This window comes from Gnatocerus cornutus, chromosome 5 (genome assembly GCF_029298725.1).
Source record: "Gnatocerus cornutus isolate USDA-ARS CGAHR chromosome 5, icGnaCorn1.1, whole genome shotgun sequence".
NCBI lineage: Eukaryota > Metazoa > Arthropoda > Insecta > Coleoptera > Tenebrionidae > Gnatocerus > Gnatocerus cornutus.
This window is the reverse complement of record NC_142237.1, coordinates 14643457-14664303: the sequence shown is the minus strand read 5'-3', so window position 1 is coordinate 14664303 and position 20847 is coordinate 14643457. Positions and strand designations below refer to the sequence as shown.

General features: G+C 36.7%; 5 protein-coding genes across 5 annotated transcripts; 2 read left to right on the top strand and 3 right to left on the bottom strand.

Moving 5' to 3' along the window:
• The first annotated feature begins 20 nt into the window (after window positions 1-20).
• On the top strand, window positions 21-1524 carry sicily (NADH dehydrogenase (ubiquinone) complex I, assembly factor 6 homolog sicily). The gene is made up of 4 exons (XM_088035934.1): window positions 21-382; window positions 432-663; window positions 720-952; window positions 1130-1524. The coding sequence occupies exons 1-4, from the start codon at window positions 270-272 to the stop codon at window positions 1476-1478; spliced, it is 927 nt and encodes a 308-aa protein (XP_087892060.1). The 5' UTR covers window positions 21-269; the 3' UTR covers window positions 1479-1524.
• A 161-nt stretch (window positions 1525-1685) lies between these two features.
• LOC148174950 (uncharacterized) lies at window positions 1686-3345 on the bottom strand. The gene has a single exon (XM_088036018.1). It carries the CDS (start codon window positions 3056-3058, stop codon window positions 1766-1768), a length of 1293 nt encoding a protein of 430 aa, XP_087892144.1. The 5' UTR covers window positions 3059-3345; the 3' UTR covers window positions 1686-1765.
• Window positions 3346-6481: 3136 nt separating this feature from the next.
• On the top strand, window positions 6482-10437 carry LOC148174949 (cGMP-dependent 3',5'-cyclic phosphodiesterase-like). The gene is made up of 14 exons (XM_088036942.1): window positions 6482-7266; window positions 7313-7583; window positions 7631-8029; window positions 8078-8720; window positions 8775-8967; window positions 9002-9133; window positions 9188-9355; window positions 9417-9708; window positions 9776-9853; window positions 10003-10006; window positions 10151-10154; window positions 10221-10235; window positions 10307-10347; window positions 10389-10437. The coding sequence occupies exons 1-14, from the start codon at window positions 7045-7047 to the stop codon at window positions 10435-10437; spliced, it is 2511 nt and encodes an 836-aa protein (XP_087893068.1). The 5' UTR covers window positions 6482-7044.
• On the bottom strand, window positions 10389-16726 carry LOC148174948 (uncharacterized). Its single transcript, XM_088036941.1, has 3 exons — window positions 16679-16726; window positions 16501-16548; window positions 10389-14044 (listed from the first exon to the last, which is right to left on the bottom strand). Exons 1-3 carry the CDS (start codon window positions 16724-16726, stop codon window positions 10445-10447), a joined length of 3696 nt encoding a protein of 1231 aa, XP_087893067.1. The 3' UTR covers window positions 10389-10444.
• Window positions 16727-17864: 1138 nt separating this feature from the next.
• On the bottom strand, window positions 17865-20548 carry LOC148174947 (uncharacterized). Its single transcript, XM_088037363.1, has 6 exons — window positions 20284-20548; window positions 19423-19945; window positions 19129-19373; window positions 18878-19084; window positions 18578-18830; window positions 17865-18532 (listed from the first exon to the last, which is right to left on the bottom strand). The coding sequence occupies exons 2-6, from the start codon at window positions 19931-19933 to the stop codon at window positions 18369-18371; spliced, it is 1380 nt and encodes a 459-aa protein (XP_087893489.1). The 5' UTR covers window positions 19934-19945; window positions 20284-20548; the 3' UTR covers window positions 17865-18368.
• Window positions 20549-20847: the final 299 nt, after the last annotated feature.

Genomic DNA, 20847 nt, shown 5'->3' with positions numbered 1-20847 from the left:
CTTTTGCTTTTAATAATTTGGTACAATGTCGTATTGTCAGCTGATTGAACCCTTTAAAAATTTCCGGGAAGTCAATTCGAAGCGTATCAGGACTTCCCTAGGACAATTCTTTGTAAAAACTTTGATCCAAGCAAAACTGCTACCTGTAATTTGTTCGTATTTAGACTTTTTACCACATGTCATGATGACATAATACATAACCTCAACTCCTGTAAAAGTTAACCTCCAAACCACTTTCGGCTTTAATAAAACCGTTCTTTCGCATTAAAATGAACGTTTCCGCGAACACCCTCGCACGGTTAAATGTGGGGGTTAATCTTATCACAAAAAGAGGTACAAACACTGGAGGGTCCACCGCCGAGTATTGTATGAATTTAGTCAAGTACGAAGGAGAACACTTTGGGGCTTGGTTTTAACAGACAGTTTTGTAGAACGTACGATTATGAAAATTTCATTAGCACACTCTTATTAAAACAAGATGCACGAGCCTCAGCGTTTGCTGTGAGAAGTTTCAACGTGGAGCTCGCCAAAGTTGCTGAACAAGTTACACAGAAAGAAATAGGTTTAATGAGGATGCAATTCTGGGAGGATGCTCTTAACAAGTGTTACCAGAATGAGGAGAGCCAAGTCCCGCGACATCCCGTCGTTCTTGAATTATTTAAGGTATTTTCATTGACTTATTTAGAAAAATCTTGAAATTATCTTTTTTTTTATTCTAGGCTATCCAAAGCCATAAGTTGAGTAAACGAAATTTAAAAAACTTAATTAATTCCCGAAAGGAAAATTTCGGAGCTACCGGTTTTAATAGTCTTGATGAAATGGAAGTTTACATGGAGCGATCAGTATCAAGTGTCTATTATTTAATATTGGAAGGTTGTGACATTAAAAATCTAAATGCAGATCATGCTGCATCTCACTTAGGAAAGGCTCAAGGCATTGTCCAACAACTACGGTAAGTTTTCCTGTCGCGACAGTAGTTGCGAAAGAATCTTCGCGTCCAGAAGGTCGACCTACAAATGCCATCACATTACTTCAAATCTTGATGTATAGTCACGTTGTAACAATAATCGTTAAAACTTTAAAACTACTAACTTTTATAGCTACAGTATGTTCTTTAATTTTTTTTCAGGAATGTTCCTCTGAGTAAACGATTGAATTTTATACCTCTTCCTCAAGCACTTCTAGTCAAGAACAAAATTAGCCACGAAGAGTTATTGCGATGCAGATCTAGTAAACCGTTGAGTGATTGCGTTTATGAAGTTGCATCTAGAGCACACCAACATTTGATGAAGGCACGCAGTCTGCGGGATGATGTCCCAAGCGAAGGTCGACGCGCTTTTTTACCAGCAGTTGCAACTTTTGTTTATTTGGATAGACTCCAGAAAGTTGATTATGATGTTTTTCATCCAACTTTGAAATATAGACAGTGGAATTTGCTATTTCAAATGTGGATGACGAATTTTAAAAATAAGTACTGAAAACAATGTGATATAGTTTGTAATCTAATAAAGATTTGAGTAATTATCGAGTTTCTTTGATTACATCACTTTTGAGGTGCGAAAATGATGCAGATTTTGTGCTAATTAAGCATGACTAAATTTGCAACAGTTCAAACAGGATGAAATAACTTGTAAACATGTCTTATAAATATATTTATTTTTTACTAAGTGATAATAGATTATTACGTAAAAATCAAACAAACGGCGGCTATACGAAATTCGAAGTTGTAAAGGTGCAGTCTTATTTGGTCCATAATCACAAATCATCACTTAATCCTAGGATAATAATATAAAACCGATGATCCAGGAAGTTGCCAGTTGGACGCATGGAGTTCAATCAGTTGCAACAAAGTACGTCTTACAGCAGGAGAGCCAGCACTTGCAAGAAACCCATCTCTAACACTATTCAACAGTTGTTCTAGTTGCTGAGGAAGTTCCGACTCCAAGTCTCGCCCAATTGAAGTTAGTACGAAGAACAAGCATTCCGTTTCAGAAAGACACTTTATAGGTAAACTTACGCAGGCTTGGCAACATTTAGCTAAAACTGAGAGTAAAACTAAGTCTGGTTGAAGCGCCTCGTATTGTTCTTTGATTTGGTGACGTTTTAACTGACCGCACATTTCGGTAAGGAACCACATGAAAGCGGTGAATCTGGTTCCATCCCCGGCTTTGATTCCGCGTAAGATTTTATCTCTTTCTTGGTACCACTGTTGACACATGTTTAAAAGAGACTCTAGAAAAGTTTGGTTCTTCTCTTTCTCGATGATGGCGAGGCAGAGTTTCGCGCCGGTTTCGCAGTAACGAATGCCTTCAACGACATGTTCCATTATTATCTTCACCAGGTCCATCACAGTCCGGGAGGAGAGTTGGTTCGGATCATCGATGGCCAACTTCAAGTTTGCTTGGTGTTCTGCGGGGAAGATCCCCACGTCGATCTCTTCTTTAGCCATGGATTTTAGTCTCGCGGCCAAATTTTGGGAGTCGGAAGAACCGAGACTTTTAGAGCGTTTCAAGTTTTGAGCGTTGTTGCTGTGTTGGTAACTGTTCCAGTTGTTCTGAGGAGCTTGATTTTGGCCTGTAAAGATATGAGGTGGTATTATCTCACTTCCAAACTGATAACTAATTCTCGGCACGTGGTTTAAAATGTGAGAAGTTGACGTAGAATGCAGTAAGGGCAATGGAAGAGGTGTTGAAATAATTGGAATTAATGTGGGGTTGACGTGTCTTAAAATATTTCCACTTGATTTCGAATGTTGCAAGGGTACTGACTCGAAATGTGCAGCTATATTTCCGCTAGACTTAGAAGGCTGTAGTTCGTGACTCATTGTGAATTCTTTGGCGTGCACGTTGAGCTTTCCAGTGTTGGTAAGGATATCGGTTCTTACATTCGGTGGTCTATAGATTTCCATCGTTGGTTTACCCTTAATCGTAGCCATGGTCTGGCTTCTCCGCTTTTGAGAGTCTCTGTTCGGTCGGATGAAACTTCTTTCACGTGTTACGACGGCAGTTGGAGCAAAGTCAGTTTTTTGACTACGTTTCAATGGAGGACCGTGTGACATAGTGGCTTGAGATAAACACTCACACACTAATACTGTAAATAACTTTTACAATGTTTGAGTAATACCGACCACGCAGTCACCAATTTTGGTAACGCAAGGTTGAAGCATACGTTGAATTTTTCGAAGACAGTCTCTGCATACCACTTTCATATTTTATTTAATACAAATTAAAACTGACAATCGTTACGACTGATTAAGAATATTAATGTGCTTGTAAAAAATAACTTCACTTTAAACGTGCGTACGCTCATACTTCGGCGAGAACAGCAAATAGAAAGCTGGGCTGACTTCGTATATTTAGAATGTATATTTATATCAGAGATGCATACATGAACACGCTTATAAATAGTTATTATTAACGTATACTCGCAGTATCTAACGATGTAATCAGACGAATCGGAAAAGGTGGGAAAATGTGGCGTTGGAACGCAAAATGCAACCAGAAAATCGTTCGATGACATAAGTTTGATTAAGATACGTCTCAACGATTAAGAGACGAACTTATATGTGTAGGCTGTTAATAACACATGGACCATTAAATTAAGGAAGTGATCTCATGTATTTCACTGACGACATGAACTGCGTTTATGACTAGGAGCGTTTCATACCTACAGATGAAATACATATTTATATCACCTTCACAGGTGTGTTGTAGGAGGGTCTCTGCAATTTAATGCAAAAATTTTGATAAACTATTTTAACAATTAACCGATTCAAAAAGGTGATATTGAAACTTTTTGAACAATATTCCTGTCTGTAACTTCGTAGACTTTAACTCCAACTGCCTGAAGTGGATAATTGATTAAACCGAAATTTTATTTTATGAACTAGCCTGTCTTGGACCAAAAATATTGTGGATTTAGAATGAAAAAAAAGGGAATCGTAGGAATATTCAAAAAATGGTACTTTGGTACTTACTTTCATATGAGCAGAAAGTCAAACACTTGAACAAAGACTTGAGGAAGCCGAAGGAGCACATTTTTGCTGCTGTGGTGGCAGAAGGACTAGAGACAAAGTGGAGTCTAAGAAAGAAACTGGTCATCCCCTGTTCACCTCACTTTATTTATTTCATCCCCTCTTGGTCGAGTGGTGCACCCTTTCTTATATCGACAGATGTCGCATAATTTGGGCTTCATCTACAGGGTGATTTTTTAAAAACGGCAGGCGGCGTTGTAGAATTTTAATTTATGAACCGATTTCAAAAATTTTAAAAACAAATTAAATGGGTTTTAATTTCCTATAAACTGATGATTTTAAAATTTTTCTAAATGTCTTAGTATCTTTTGGTCGATACTCAACTTTCTTATTTTAAATTGGCACCCATATTTTTTTTATAATTTGAAAGATATTAATTTTCTTGATTCAAAAATGTGTAATATGTTCTACTTTTACCAAAAATATTTAAAAAAAAAATATATCAAAAATGAAAAAAATTATGCAATAAAAGTTAATAAAATATAGGTGCGTGGTGTCAAATAACACAATATCGTTATTGTAATGTTAAAAAGCAGCAAATAACAGAAAGAACAAGTTTTCTTTCAACAAGATGGAGCTACACCTTACAATGCACAATGCATTTCTCGTAGGTGTCAATTGTGCAATGAAAAAAACGGGATGGCGTTTCAACAGTATTTTAATTAAATTAGGTAGTTGTTTTTTCTGATTTGTAATTATTATTGTCTTTTGTTATTAATAATTTAAAAAAAAATTGCCAATCTTTTCTGTTATTTGCTGCTTTTTGACATTACAATTTTGATAATTTTTTTAAAAATATTTTTTGTAAAAGTAGAACATATTACACATTTCTGAGTCAAGAAAATTAATATCTTCCAAATTACGAAAAAAAAAAAATAATATGGGTTCCTATTTAAAATAAGAAAGTTGAGTATCGCCCAAAAGATACTAAGACATTTACAAAAATTTTAAAATCATCCGTTTATAGGAAATTAAAAACCATTTAATTTGTTTTTTAAATTTTTGAAATCGGTTCCTAAATAAAAATTTTACAACGCCTACCGTTTTTAAAAAATCACCCTGTATAATAACAGCTATAATAATAGTTAGACTCCGATTTTTTTTACTCTTTATTTCATAATAATTTACTTAAAACTAGATTGAAGATTGTGCAATATCAAAATTAGGCCAACAGAGTGGAGGAATCATACAAGTAAATGAATAATTTTTGCATTTTTTAACACTGCTAATGTAACTAGAAGTTGGAAACATAAAAGACACTTATTAGAACTTTGGCAGAGTGGTGGTATGGTATGGTATTAAGGGGGAGGGTGATGTATTCACTGCACTCAGGCCGCAATCGGCCCATTGTGCTGCCTCCCATTTTTCCCAGCTAGCTTCCTTCGAACCAGCCCAGCTTCAAAGCAAATTGAAGGAGGGCGGAGGGGGAAGTGCTGGGGACCATGCCCATTTGGCAGAGTGAAAGTTCAGCGAGTTTTTCAGAGCTCTACGACATTTTTAAATCCGTTAGTAATTGTTAGGGTTCTAACAATAGGCCTGGAACTAGCACAGGTAAATCTAGCGACGCTTGCAGGTGCAAACAAATAACATTTTAAATTCTTTTATCTGTGGTGTGTACCGTACTACCTGGAATATAAACAGAAAGTTTCTCTAGCTAATGACTTAAGTTCTTAAATAAGATAAATAATGTAAGACCGTAAAATGCATTTTGAAATTAATCGGAAAACATTCAACGGATTTATAAAAACTGAAAAGAGTGTTTTCTAATTCCCGTTTTTACATTCATAGATATGAAATAACGGGTAGAAAACTGTATAAAAGTAAATTTTAACATTTTACAGAAGGTGTACTTTTTTGTTTACATGCTATAACAATAAAATTTGAGCATTTTACTATTATTACTGTTTACTATTAAACGTGCCAAATTACGAAATAATAGAAAACGAAAACAAACTCAACAATTTTCATGATTTTCTGTTATTAAAACCTAAAATTCTAAACGAAAATTAAGTATTTTATAACTTCAAGTTGGCTTTTAACTGTGCCAAAATTATAAAATTATTGAGGAAGAGAGAGACAAATTTTATAAAATTTTATTTTTAGTTTGAAGACACCCAAAGTCTGTAAAGCTGCAACACCGAAAAATACCTGATCTCCTAATAGCCGTGCAGGTAGATGAAAAGAAGGCTTATTGTTAAGGACTTAAAAGTCAATTGCGGCTGTAAATCAAACATTTAAGACCTAAAGCCTCTCTACTTTTATGGAATAATTCGAGTACCTTACTCATAGAAATGAATAACTAATGATTTAAGATCTCAGAATTTTCTTTTTATTACAGGAAATCACAATTTTTTTATTCTTTTTTTTTGGAAAGTATTCCTGTTAGAAGCAAATACCCTACATTATGATATGTAAAAAAAATAAAAAAAATTTGGCCATCAAGTTTATGTTATCTATCACATAAATTTAAACGCCTAAATTTGTGTCAACTATTAAGGAATTTTGTAAATGGGCAAATTTTTTTTTCATGCAGTAAACAAAATACAACGAAAAATTTACCCAGCAAATGCAGACCTCAATTTGTGCGTTTTTTGTTATCAGTCATCATCCAATAAATCGCAGTTGTAGATACCTAGCCAATCAGCGAAAAGTTACGTTTGAGTTGGTTGCTTGAGTGCGTTTTTTGTTATAAAAACTCCTCTGATAAAAAGAATGCGAGCCAATGAACGATTTGTTTTTTTGGTCTTACTCCGATTACAATCACATTCTCCATTTTGCTACGAAGAAAAGGCGGATATTTAAAGGAAAACTTAGAAGTTCCAATAAAATTAAGCATTAATATGAAGCTCTTATTATTAATTGGTCTTTTTTTTCCTTTACTTTTTAAGTTCTAGTTGCACTAATAAACAAAAATATGATGGCATTCTAAAAGTGTCCTCAATGTCAACCGTCAGTGTCACATTTTAAATTAAACATCATTCAAAATTCTCAGTGCAAAATTGCATCAAAAAATGGAAAAATCACAGGACTATCCAGTAAACGAATGCGGACGTCCTGAATTATTTATTCCTCCACCGTATTGTCGAAAAGCAGAAAATAGAAAAAACGGAACTGAATGCGGAGATACCCACTCTCTAAAGCTGACTGTTTCAAATCCATCAAAGCTTTTATTGTTATGTAAAACGCTAACAGATTGTTCCAGCAAAGCCTTGGAAATAAAGTTTAATAACTACGTAAGTTTAGTTAGGTTGAATCTTCATTTTCATAAATCCTTTGTAGCTAATGAAAGAAGGCGAATGTAAATGTTCATTTCTATTACATTTTTTCCCGAAGTTCCATGAAGCTGTTGTACAAACACTAGGTCAAACGGAATTAGAAACTTCGATACGATTTCCAATATCCGAAGACGAAATGAATCAGTTAATTAAATACCAGAACTTCGCTCTAAAATGCGATGTGAATCTTCCTCAGATTCGTGCTATATTTGAAGAGTTATTCAACGATTTAGCTTACACGATTGTCGCAGTTCCAATCTTAAAAAAGCAACAATGTAAGTAAACAGAATTTGAATTTCAAATTACTAATATTTTTGTGTAGATTACCCGTGTTCTATTCAACCTATACAACCAATCTTCTTAACATGTTTTGTTGATAGTAAGAAACACGAAGATTACCTTATAAAATTGTCTCACGAGTTGTTTAAATATTGTTTACCAGTGTTAGTAAACACTTTGGCTTTGGAGGAAGAAAAAAGACAAAAAAGACAGTATCAATCACTAGTGACGGTGATAAAAAATCTGATAGAATCTCTAGGAGATATCAATGAACTGATTAAAATGATAACAGATGAGGCGAGAAAAATTTCGTACGCCAGCAAAGGCAGTTTGTTCCTAAACAACTCAGATCAAGCGTTTTTAATATCAAATGTATTCAACGCATTTTCAGGTGAAAAAAGTGTTACAAAAGTGAAGACCATCGAAAAAAAATCGATTCCAGGTAAGAGTTGAATCTCTTCTTTGGTAAATAAAACTAACGAAATTTCAGATAAAGTAGTCTCAACCGGACAGCTCATAAACATACAAGAAGGATATGAATATCCTCGTTGGATGACTAAAAGTTTATCCGAATACACGGGATTTGACACCAAAAACTTGTTGTGTTTCCCTCTTAAAAACAACGAGGAGACTATTGGAGTTGTACAAGTCTGTAACAGAAAAAGTGGAATTTTTAGTTGCTTCGATGAGGAAATTACCAGTCTTCTAGGCGTTTTTTGCGGTTCTTTGATAACACACAGTATTAAATACTCCGAGCGCGAAAACTTCAGACTGAGAAATCATTTGTCGAGTCAAATCTTCCTCTATCAAATTCAAGTTGATGAAGAAGAAGATGTTATTAACAAAGTCGCGTGCCCACTGATACACTTGTATCCTGACTTTAATCTGTTTAGTTTTATTCCACGGATTATTGCAACAACAGAAACTGTTTGTTTGGTTTTAAAGATGTTTGAAGAACTTAACTATTTTACCACGTTCCGAATTGCAAGAACTGTTTTCTTGCGTTTTGTTGCACATGTTAAAAGTGGCTGTCGAAATGTGCCCTATCATAACTGGAAACATTTGTTTTCTACCACTCATTTTGCGTATTTGTGTTTGAAGAAGTTAAAATTAGTGGAGATGCGGTTCATTACGTAAGAATGATATAAAATATGGTAATTTTGGTGATAGTTTTATTCTTATCAAAGGAAATTAGAGGCTCTGGCATATTTTATGTCTTGTCTTTGCCACGACGTGGACTACAGGGGCACGCAAAATCCATTCCAAGAAAATTCGAGCAATGCTTTAGCTAGTTTGTACTCGAGCTTTGACTCCGTTATCGAAACGCATCGCTTATCACAAGTTTTTAGAATTCTTCAAATAGAGGCAAGTACTGACAAATTAAAATTTTTATAAACGCATATCGTATTTTTAGGGTTGCAACTTTTTGGAATTTTTCGATCAGGAAACATACAATCTTTTCTTAAGTTTAATGAAAGACTTCGTTCTTGCTACAGATATAGCTACACATCCAAAATTATATAAAAGGCAGTACAATATGGTCAAAGTGAGTTTTTCAAACGCTCTGTATATATTTTTATATTTTTGCGTTCGATTTTAGAATGGGTACAACAGGAACGACCCAGAGCACCGATACTGTTTTATGGCTTTGATGGTGACTGTTGCAGATTTGTCAGACTTTACTAAGGTAACTTCCGATAAAACTAGAATAAATTCTCTATTTTCCACCGGATTCAGAACTGGATTGCTGTTAGAGAAGTGTCAACATGCTTGTTGCATGAATTTTTCACTAAAGACTCCGAAGAACGAGACAAAATTAGTCTCGCTGATTTACTGATCGATTTTCTGAAAAAAAGTTGCTTGCCTCCTTACATGTACATACAATTGGTTACAATCCTTACAAAATTCTACTTACTTCTTTCAGACTAGCAGCAAATTTGTTTACAACGATAAAATCACTTGTACATATAATCAAAAAACACATTCTTTACTGGGAGGCTTCAAAGCACATTTTTGAGAGAGCATTAAACGAAGGAATTTCTAATTTTAAGATTTTGACTATGCAAGGGTTTGATGAGAGTGTCGAGGCAACAGTTCGTTTTTTGGAAGAAGAAAAAAATAGTTTTCATTCAGACAAATAAAGCTTATTTGACATGTTTTTTGCAGTTTTTTTTTTTGATAATACTAGATAATACTAGTTTACAAAGGCTGCCAATAAATTTTAAATTCCAAAGCCGGATTCAGGGGAAAAAGGAGCAATACATAAGTATACAAAAGTCAAATTGAATTTATATATTTAGTACAATTACATCTAATGTGGATTTTAATGTCATCACATATTTTTAATTATTGTAGACTATATTACTTATACTTAAAACGTTTAAAGATTATACAGCAACTTTTGTTTTCTTATAGCGATGTACAAAATCTTATTTCTAATTGTTACATTTTTAATTATATCTACTTAAAAATATACAATAGAAATAATATATAAAAATATAAAAAAATACAATGCAAATGAAAATATACATAAGTGTATACCACCATATGATATTATTTACAGACTAGTAATTACTTTTTCTATACATAGTATAGAACATCCATAAATATTCTATGTCTATCTATGTGTGAAGTTCAATATTTACAAAGTTATTTAAGTAGAATTTAGACACTTCTTAGTCCTTAAAATGCATATGAACAATTTAAGATTAAATTATAGAATATTAAACCACAATTTACTGAAAATCCCAAAAGTAGACGGTAGTAACTGTTTCTTCGAACAGGGCACACATTTTTTATAGCAACAGTTTCTCTTATTATCTATATTACAACAGCATTATTTTTTCATGACATTTTTCTAGAAATTAAATGGCACTGCTGGCTTTGGATAGAAGTACCCTTCATTTTTCGGTGGTAAATATTGTCTGCTGTCAGAAATTGGTGAACTTGGAGTATAAACTTGCGGTGGTTGAGGTGGCGGCGAGTATACCGTCGGTCTTGGTGTAGAAGGGGTATATACTGGAGGCCTAGGTGGTTGAGGAGACGGTGGACTGTAAGGTCTTTGCGTAGGCTGAGATGGCGGCAGATATACAGGTGGTTTGGTTGGAGGAGGTGAAGGAGGTCTGTAAACTGGTGGCGGGGTTGGTCTTTGAGTTGGAGGTGGAGGAGGTAAGTACGCTGGTGGTTTTGGTGGTGGTGGTGCGGGCGCTGGAGGATTGTATCTCACTGGCGGCGGTGTTGGAGGTGGTGGGGGAAGATATACTGGTTTTTTCGTAGTCGGTGGGGTATAAACTGGTGGTGAGGGAGGTCTGTAAACAGCTGGTGGATTCGTACGTGTTGGTTGTGGAACAAATGGTGGCGGGGTTGGTCTTTGAGTTGGGGGTGGAGGCGGTAAGTACGCTGGAGGTTTTGGTGGTGGTGGTGCGGGCGCTGGAAGATTGTATCTCACTGGTGGCGGCGTTGGAGGAGGTGGAGGAAGATACACTGGTTTTTTCGTAGTCGGTGGGGCATAAACTGGTGGTGAAGGAGGTCTGTAAATAGCTGGTGGATTTGTACGTGTTGGTTGTGGAGCAAGAGGCGGTGGTGTTGGTCTTTGTGTTGGTGGCGGAGGAGGTAAGTAAGCTGGCGGTTTTGGTGGTGATGGTGGATTGTATCTTACTGGTGGCGGTGTTGGAGGAGGTGGAGGGAGATACACTGGTTTTTTCGTTGTTGGAGGTGTGTAAACTGGTGGTCTTGGCGGTGGTGGAGGTGAAGGAGGTCTGTAAACTGGTGGGTTCGTACGTGTTGGTTGTGGAACGACTGGTGGTCGTGTTGGGGGTGGAGGAGGTAAGTATGTAGGTGGATTATAAACTGGTGGCGGTGAAGGTGCTGGTGGGTTGTACCTTACTGGCGGTTGTGTTGGGGGAGGCGGAGGAAGATACACTGGTTTTTTCGTGGTCAAAGGTGGTCTGTAAACAGCTGGTGGATTGGTGCGTGCTGGTTGTGGCAAAAGTGGTGGCGATGTAGGTCTGGGTGGTGGAGGCGGCAAATAAGTTGATGGTCTTGATGGAGGTGGAGGCGGAGGCGGAGGTGGTGGTCTAGTTGGTGGTGGATATGTAACAGGCGGTGGTCTTGGTGATGGGGTTTTCACAGGGGGTAAATATCCTGGTGGTTTAAACGGTTGTTTTGGTATTGATGGTGCTGGAACTCGTGGGGCAAAAGTCGGAATCGAAAAAGGTCTTGGTGTTGACGGTATCGATATTGGCGGGGGTGGTGCCGGTGGCCTAGTTGGAGGAGGAGGTGGTAAATAAGCCGGCGAAGCGTTTGGTCGAGCAGGTGTTACTGCAGGTATTGATGGAGCAAATGTATAAACTGGAGGTGGTCTTGGGGTAGTCGGGGCCGGTCTGGGCGCAAATGATGGTTTGTATGTTTGTTGAGGAAAAGACGGTGCTGGCACTCGTGGTGCACTCGTGGCAAAAGTAAATGGTTTTTGTGTCGCAGGTGAATAAGCCGGGGAAGGTCTAGACGTTGGGGGTGGAGGAGGTAAATAAGCTGGCGGTTTTGGGGCTGGGGGTCTATATGGTTGTTGAGGTGTAGGTGGTTTTGGCGTTGAATAAGACGGTTTGCGAACATCAATTACTTCTATTGAATTAGATGGATGTGGTGGTCTATAAGGTTTTGCTGTTGTTGGTCTGTAAGCCAGTTCAAAAGGTTGTGCAGGACGTGGATAATTATATCCTCCTTGAGAAGGTGGTGCAACTGGGGGTGGTGGTGGTCGCGTGGGTGGAGGTGGAGGTGGACGTGTATACGGCTTGGGTGTACTAGGTGGAGGACGATAAGGTGGTTGTGTAGGTGGTGGTCTATAAGTTTGTTCAAAAGGCGAAGATGGTCGTGGATAACTGTATCCATTTTGAGCGGGTGGACGCGTAGGCGGCGGCGGTGGTGGTCGAGTAGGTGGAGGTGGTGGTGGTGGTGGACGGGTCACTGGCGGAGAATATGGTCTAGGTGGACTAGGTGGAGGTCGATACGCTGGCTGCGTGGGACGATAAGGTGGTTGCGTGGGACGATAAGGTGGTTGCGTGGGACGATAAGGCGGTTGCGTAGGTGACGGTTTATAAGTTTGTTCAAAAGGTGTCGATGGTCGTGGATAACTGTAACCGTTTTGCGCAGGTGGACGTGTCGGGGGCGGCGGTGGTGGTCGTGTAGGTGGTGGTGGTGGTGGACGTGTGATTGGTGGAGCATATGGCCTGGGTGTACTAGGTGGAGGACGATAAGGTGGTTGCGTGGGACGATAAGGAGGCTGTGAAGGTGATGGTTCATAAGGTTGCGATGGACGTGGATAACTATATCCCCCTTGAGAAGGTGGACGTGTCGGCGGTGGTGGTGGTGGTCGTGTTGGAGGAGGAGGAGGCGGTGGACGCGTTACTGGCGGACTATATGGTCTAAGTGAACTAGGTGGAGGTCGATATGGTGGTTGCGTAGGACGATAGGGAGGTTGAGAAGGTGACGGTTCAAAAGGTTGCGAGGGTCGCGGATAACTGTATCCTTCTTGGGAGGGTGGAGGACGAGTAGGCGGAGGTGGGGGTGGACGAGTAACTGGCGGAGTATATGGTCTAGGCGTACTAGGTGGAGGACGATAGGGTGGTTGTGTACTGGGTGGAGGACGATAGGGTGGTTGTGTACTGGGTGGAGGACGATAAGGCGGTTGAGTACTAGGTGGAGGACGATAAGGTGGCTGCGTGGGACGATAACTTGGTTGCGAAGGCGATGGCCTATAAGTCGGTTCAAATGGCTGTGAAGGACGTGGATAACTATATCCTTCTTGAGAAGGTGGTGACGGTGGAGGTGTAACTGGTGGACTATAAGGTCTTGGTGTGCTAGGTGGAGGACGATACGGTGGTTGCGTACTAGGTGGAGGACGATACGGTGGTTGTGTACTAGGCGGAGGACGATACGGTGGTTGCGTACTAGGCGGAGGACGATATGGAGGCTGCGTGGGACGATAAGGCGGTTGCGTAGGCGATGGCCTTGGTTCAAACGGCTGAGCAGGACTTGGATAACTATATCCTGGAGAAGACGGTGTTGGTGGTCGAGTTTGTGGTGGCGTATATGGTCTCGGCGTGCTAGCTGGACTATAAGGTCTCAAAGTCGTAACTTGCTTGAATGGTGGTTGCGTATAAGTAACCGGTCTTTGTGTTGGAGGCGGTGTATACGGTCTTTGAGTCGTTGAAGGAGGTCTATACGGAATTAAATTTGTCGTTGGTTGTACAAAAGGTGGTTGTGTTGGCTTTGGGACACCTTCTTCAAATGGAATTGAAGGTTTAGGATATTGGTAGCCTTGACGTCGATGGCGTATAAGAGCGGTATTTTCAATTGGAGTGTATTCATTTTGTGTTTCTTCTGTAGACAAAGATTTCGGACTACCAAATGCTGAATATATCAGCACGGACTGTGCCAACAATAAAAAATGGACCAAATTCTGAAAAAAAATCAAGATTTTATGCATGCACGCATGTTAAAAAAAAATCTTTCAAACCCAAAAAAGAAAAAAAATGCTCTTCAAAAAAATAATAATTTGTCATAAAATGAAACTTACAATAATGTACTATTTCTACAGTTCTAGAAATAATACAAAAAATCGGTTGTTTATTAAAAGGATATTTGAATTGTATAAATTATAATAACATTACCACAGCGTGGTATTTCTATATCTGAGAGTTCCCATGTTGAACAGCAGATAGGTAGCTTGACCATCATATTATAAATAATGCAGAGTACCATAATGAAGATACTAATTTTAAAAGGTCAGAGACGCGTACGTAAATGTCAACTGCTTAACACACAAGAACTTCTTATGTAAGCTGAAAATTAAAGTATAATACGTTAAACTATGACTAAATTGTTACACCATATCATCCAATCAATCAAGCATAAAAGATAAGATATTGTAATTGTAATTGTTTAGAAAATTAAGCCGTTAGTTAATTTGGCTTGATAAACAAAACCATTTAACTTTTAATGCTACTAATTACATCTTAATAAAAAAAACAGACAAAATCAGTAAATGTTACTTTAAGAAAGTATCATCTCGTGTATGATATAATGGATGCAAAATGCCATTCGCCTGTTGGTTCAAGAGGTCAGCTATAATTAGGCTTAAACAATTCGGGTGTAATAAATCAGTTTAGCACAATTAACATATTGCAATAAATAACAACCACATGAAGAAATGCGGTCGTATTGTTAGAAATGTTAGAAAAAAATGTCACCATCAACAAATATTGGCAGATTTTGACCGCCAAAATGACCATTATGCAAAATATAATAGACTGCAAATTTGTTACAACCTCTTGATAATTAACATTGTGACACAACTGTTTATTTGAATCATATAAAAATTTTATCCTCAAAAGTCAAAAGGTGAGACTACTTTTAACCTTAAGCTATTGTGTCTATGATCGTAGAATCGATTTTCATTTAAACACCGTCGTAAATTGATCGGAAAGAAAGATTTACGCAAAATGCACAATAGATTGACTTTCTTCACATGTTCTTGGATGTAGGTATTCGGGCTGAGGCTATACATGAAAGAAAGTATTAAAACATAATTGTTACGTAAATTTACATCGCATTGTTTGCTGTTTGGACTAAAAAGTGTTAGAATTGCGTATCATTTCTCTTTGCAGCTTTGCTTCCACGAAATTTACGAAACATTGCAGTTTGAGTTGACTTTTAGCTTCTGTCCACTTTGTTAAGACAGTCTGATAATTTACGTAGTCTCATTCAAATGTTCAAATGATTTGAAGTAAGAAATTGTTTCACAACGCATCCTCGAGATTACTTAATACCACGAAGAGCAGCAACTCGTTCTTCAATCGGTAAACGCTATTTTAAGGATTCTTAATAATATGTATATTTATTCACTTTTATTAGGTTAATAAAATAACAAAAATTAAAATTATTATTTTTTATGTACACACAATAACGTAAATGTCAAGGCTCGATGTCCGCATCTGATTTAAAAAAACTATTGATACATTATTCAAACAACAAAACGCATTTTTTATCAAAGACTATACAACCATTGTACTTGAAAATTAATTTTGCTCATTGTAAACAGAGATGGAGTCTTGTTTACGTATCAATTACGCCAAAATTATGAAAGATTTATTTGCACGTTTAGTTTCTTAACACTTTATTTAACAAAACCTTGATAAAAGTTTTGGATATGAGACAAGAGCCTCTTTGGATGGTACATCCGGGATGAAGCAAGTCAACTTTGTCACCACTCATTAGTAAAGGTCAAAATGTGTCATCTAAATAATTTAATATGCAATCCAGAAGACATTTTTTACTGATTATGGTCATCAAAAAATCGGAAAAATACAATAATGGGCAAGGTGTGTTAAGAGTTATCTTACAAGAAAAAATTTGGATCGGTACATTACAAAGAAAAGAATGCCATAAACGAGCATAATTAACGTAAATTTAAAATAATTCTCGCCGATGGAATTTTATTAGATAAAACAAATCGTAGCAAAAATTTAATAAATTTTCAGTAAAAATAAAAGTTACGAGTTATACACAGTTTTTTGATTTTACGAATTTACGAATTACCTACTTATTTCACTAACAATTTTTTTTAAATTTAATTAAATAATAATTTTAATTAAAAAAATAATTGCGTGATGTCTGTAAAGCACAACTAACATTAATTTTTTCGATTAAGATCTCCGAACCTTCTTACTCAATAAAATAAAGCAGTTTTATCTAAAATCTCGATGTCGAAACGCTTTTCGTTTGAATTTTCCGAAAAACTATTTCGCCCATCACCCATTAATTATTCAAATAAATTAAAACAACAACCTCATGTCACAATTACGCAACTTTTCACCGAAGATTTAAGACGCTAAGTAAATGGAAAGTTCGACCTACCATGCTTGGTTCATTTCTTATTCCGACAGTAAGATGCTGCACTGAGCACTAAACAATAATAACCATATTTTGTAAAAGGGGGGTTTTTATATTATCAAAATGAAGGTAATCAAGTTGCAAAACTCTTCCTACGTGAAGATACATCTTCAGTGAAGTGTTACCACCACCGGCATCGAACTTGCTGGCTGGCTGGGTATTTTTTAAACGTTATGTGATAATATTTCATCAGGAGATGAAATGTTGTTACTTCACTGAGGTGCGAATTTTGTATTGTATTGTAGTTCAATTTTCTCAAGAATGACCAATTCGCTTAGAAAAGTTGTTGCATTATCTAAACGGGTATTTAGAGTCACGAAATGCAGAGTTATAAATATAAAATGTCCAATCTTCTACACGTTTTCCATTTTTTCAATGTTTATTGTCGACATTATTAAGATATTTAACTGATAATAACTAGAGTTAGACAAGCTAATGTATTGTTTTCTTAAAATAAAAATTAATAAGAGACATGTAATTTCGTTTTAGAAATTCGATGCTATTATTTGTGGTAACTGCGTTATTTGTCCATATACGTGGTTATTTTGTAATATATTGAGTTAAGAAACGTTCCATCACCAATCAATGCCACAGCATGTCATAGAGTAATAATTATTTGTCATTGATGAAAGTACATAAAATGCTAAGAATTTTTGGATCAAAGGAATGCTATAAAATTGTTAAAATCAATCACAAGTTTTCAAAAATAGTGTTCTAGAAACATTTTCAAGTATGACGTCAACTTTTGATGATCACGATAATAACACGTTGATTGAATTGAAAGTAATTAGAATTTGAAAATTTTTACAAATCATTTACGTGTAGTAGGTATTCGTTCTGGTGCTTAATTCTTTTAAGCCTGCAATTTATACCTACTAAAAGAAACAAAATGCTAATAATGTCATGACACTCATGACATAACTAAACACTGCAATTAAATAGAAGTTACATTTCAATAAGATTATTTTTAAATTTTGTAATTATTGGTTTGAGGGAATTCTTTCGCGTGTTGATTTTGTAACTGGCATTTTAATTTTTTGTAAAAATGTCATTGAAGCATCAATTTTTTTGTTGTTAAGAATAGAATAGTTATCAAGCGAGATTGATTTTGACGTCATGATGAGATTTTAGATGCTGTTTTCGCCAAAGAATCCGGTCTCAGTAATTTTGAATTCAAAAATCAACTTTATCAATTTCCGATATAAATTTGACATTTTTACCGGAATTTCAGTGTTCCTTATTTCCGGAACTACGACAGACAGAAAAAGTTGCAGTTTTCGTCGGAAGGAAAATGGAGGAAATGAGGAAAATGGACAACAAAAAAAGTATTACAATGAACAATTATTATTTATTTATACGTTTCTAATCTAAATATAATATACCTTTCAATACACATACATTTCTAATACAAAACCCAGGTAAATATTCACAAATATATAATATCTGGTTGTCTTTATCACTATATAAATTTGGCATCGTTATTCTGAGCAAGTCTTCTTTTGTATCTGAAGTTCGGCGAAATACAGCAAAACTATTTTGATCCTTGAAAAAATGAAATTAGTCCCGGACTTCCTAAAGAGCCATATCGAAGCTGACGAAAGTATCAAAATAATACTGGAAAGACAAGAGATATTTATACAGTTAAAACCCGGTATGGCGAGATGCAAGCGTGGTCCTCAGTTTTATGTATAGCCGCCGGAATATAATTATTTGATCTCAGGCGTATTATATCGGGATTCACCTGTAAGTTAACTGTGCGAGACAACAATAACAATAACAAGATTAACAGAGCGGTAAGTAGGTACAATTTAAGTTATACAGGGTACAACAATCTAAGTAACACGACTAGATAAACAATTTTCGGTTAACGTTCCAGACCAACGACAGTCCTTGGCGTGAGATTTATACAGAAAGTATAATCCGGTTATTACCACAGGGAGACCGAGAAGAGATGAGATGAGTTCGCCACTAAATGCAGGTTCCCAAAGCACCAAACCTGTACACAAAAATAAGAATGTCTTCATTAAGAAAATAGTTTTACCATTATCGAGAGGAGTCAACTGAATCAAAGACCAACAAATTCCTGCCAGAGGAAGAGCGGTCGACATGGTAGCAATGGTGTACACTGCAGATTGAGTTAGAATCATAAACTGTATTGAAACAACCGCGAATCCAACATAAGCGAAGACAAATAACCAAAGTATAAGAGCTAAATTGTGGCATTCCGGGTCGCTTGAAAAGTAACACCGGAATCCGTTGAAAGTGTAGTTAAGGACTTCGCTGCTGTTAAATCCCTGAAAGAATCATATAAACGTCAGTCAAACGAGCCCTTCGTCTTCACCTTTCCGATTTCTGGAATAAAGTCGGTCCAACAACAAGCAACGACAATAAAGAGACCGCACAGGTGCAGCCAAGTCGCTAAATGAAATGGGTTGATTTGTTTATGTGTTTGTACTTCTCCGAGTTCTTCTTCGTTTATAGAGGAGGCACTCTCGGTTGACACGGATCGAGATACTGTACTCAAAAATGGCGCAGTTCTAGTTTGTAACTGCAAGAAAATTACAATACGGAAAATTCTCCATTTTCACTCACTGTTTCGATGACTCCACTAAAAACTTGTTCTAACATAGAGAAATACGCAGCAAATAATCCCAACCCAAAAATATAAACCGATGTCCAGATCGCGTGAACCTTCCGTGACCAGTTTCCACTGTCGTCGGCCACGTGCTGTCGTTCGAATCCTCTACATTTAAACTCATTGCACAAATTGTAATCCAAAGCAATAAATAATCCCACGATGATCACAGTTATTGAAAAAATGCGTTGCAGGCACATAACTGGAACAACTAACATTAGATTGAATTGTTGGATCGGCCAACATCTTACATCTTTGACTGAAGAAAAAGTAATACAACAATGAGAAAACAAGAACAAGTCCTTTGAAGGGGTCCTGTAAGTGACATACAACTCGTTTTCTATCAAGGGCGAAGGTTATCATAAGAGCGCAAATAAAATATGCGAGGGATATCTGAGCCAGTTTTGGGATCCTTATTGGTGTTTGCAGCAAAGAAAAGTTTTTGTATTTTGGAAATATTAACCTGAGACCGACTGTTACGAGGAACAATACCAAGAATGATAGTATTGTGTTTGTTAACAATAGACTGTAAACATCTCCATGGGCGTTAACAGCTTCGATTTGGAGCGGAAATAAGATTAATACTGCTAAAGTTAGAAGTATTAAGAAAACTTTAAGGATCAAGAATTCAGTTTTGGAATGTTCAACATAGATTAAGTTGTGTCTAAAGTGGTCTAGGGGATTGTCAGGTGGAAGACAGTTATCCTCAACTTCTGATGATGACTCATCATCCTGGATCAGTTCGTTTTGATCATCATCCATGTTGGATAAGTTCTGCAAAAAAACAGAAGAAAGGTTAGCAATTCTTTTAATTCGCGGCCACGTAAAAGGATTTGAATAATTGTTTTTGCTCATTCGCTTTGTAATTTTTTTTATTATCGTTTAATGACCTTGTGGAAATGCTTTTACTCTTGTATTTAAAGTTCCATCACCATGTGAACATTTAAAACAGTTCTGTGCCAATTTTAATCCGCATGGTACACTGGCGGGTAAAAAATTTCGGACACATTTTGACCGTGATAATTAACAATTTAATTGGCTTTAGCTAGAGTAAAATTGGAGCACCTCAGTCGTAACATAAGCAAAAACACCGACCCACTACTTGTACTTACATTATACAAACATGTCAATAAACTTGATTGTTATTGATACTTTTTATTGTCCTAAAATGTCAATAATACCAATTTTTCCAGAGTACAGCATCGATTAAAGTCGTTACATTTCCCATCTCAAAATGTCAGTACAAAAAACCGAAAGTCCGCGTTATTAAAATTACGCATCAAAAACACACGTTAAAACACCTTAATACAGCTGTCAACTAAATTCCTACGAGCTGTCATTGTCGAAATGTCAAACAACAACCGGGGAATGGGCAAACGCAGCAGGAAAGCTAAGCAAACCTTGGCAGGAATTGGTAGGTGTGGCCATCTGCTGGTGAATTTTTGCGCAACTGTAATTCCTGCTATGCATGTTGCGTGATCGTATAGATTACGAATTCGTCTATTTATATGTAAATTGTATTTTTGAAAAATACAATAAACGAAGTAACAATGAAATGAAGCTTGTTATCAGATTGTATTGATTTTTAACGTTGAATTTAAAATGAAAGCAGGACCGGCTGTGGATGATTTCGTACTGCAGCGACGTATTTTACGATCATTCTTTCGCATTACGAC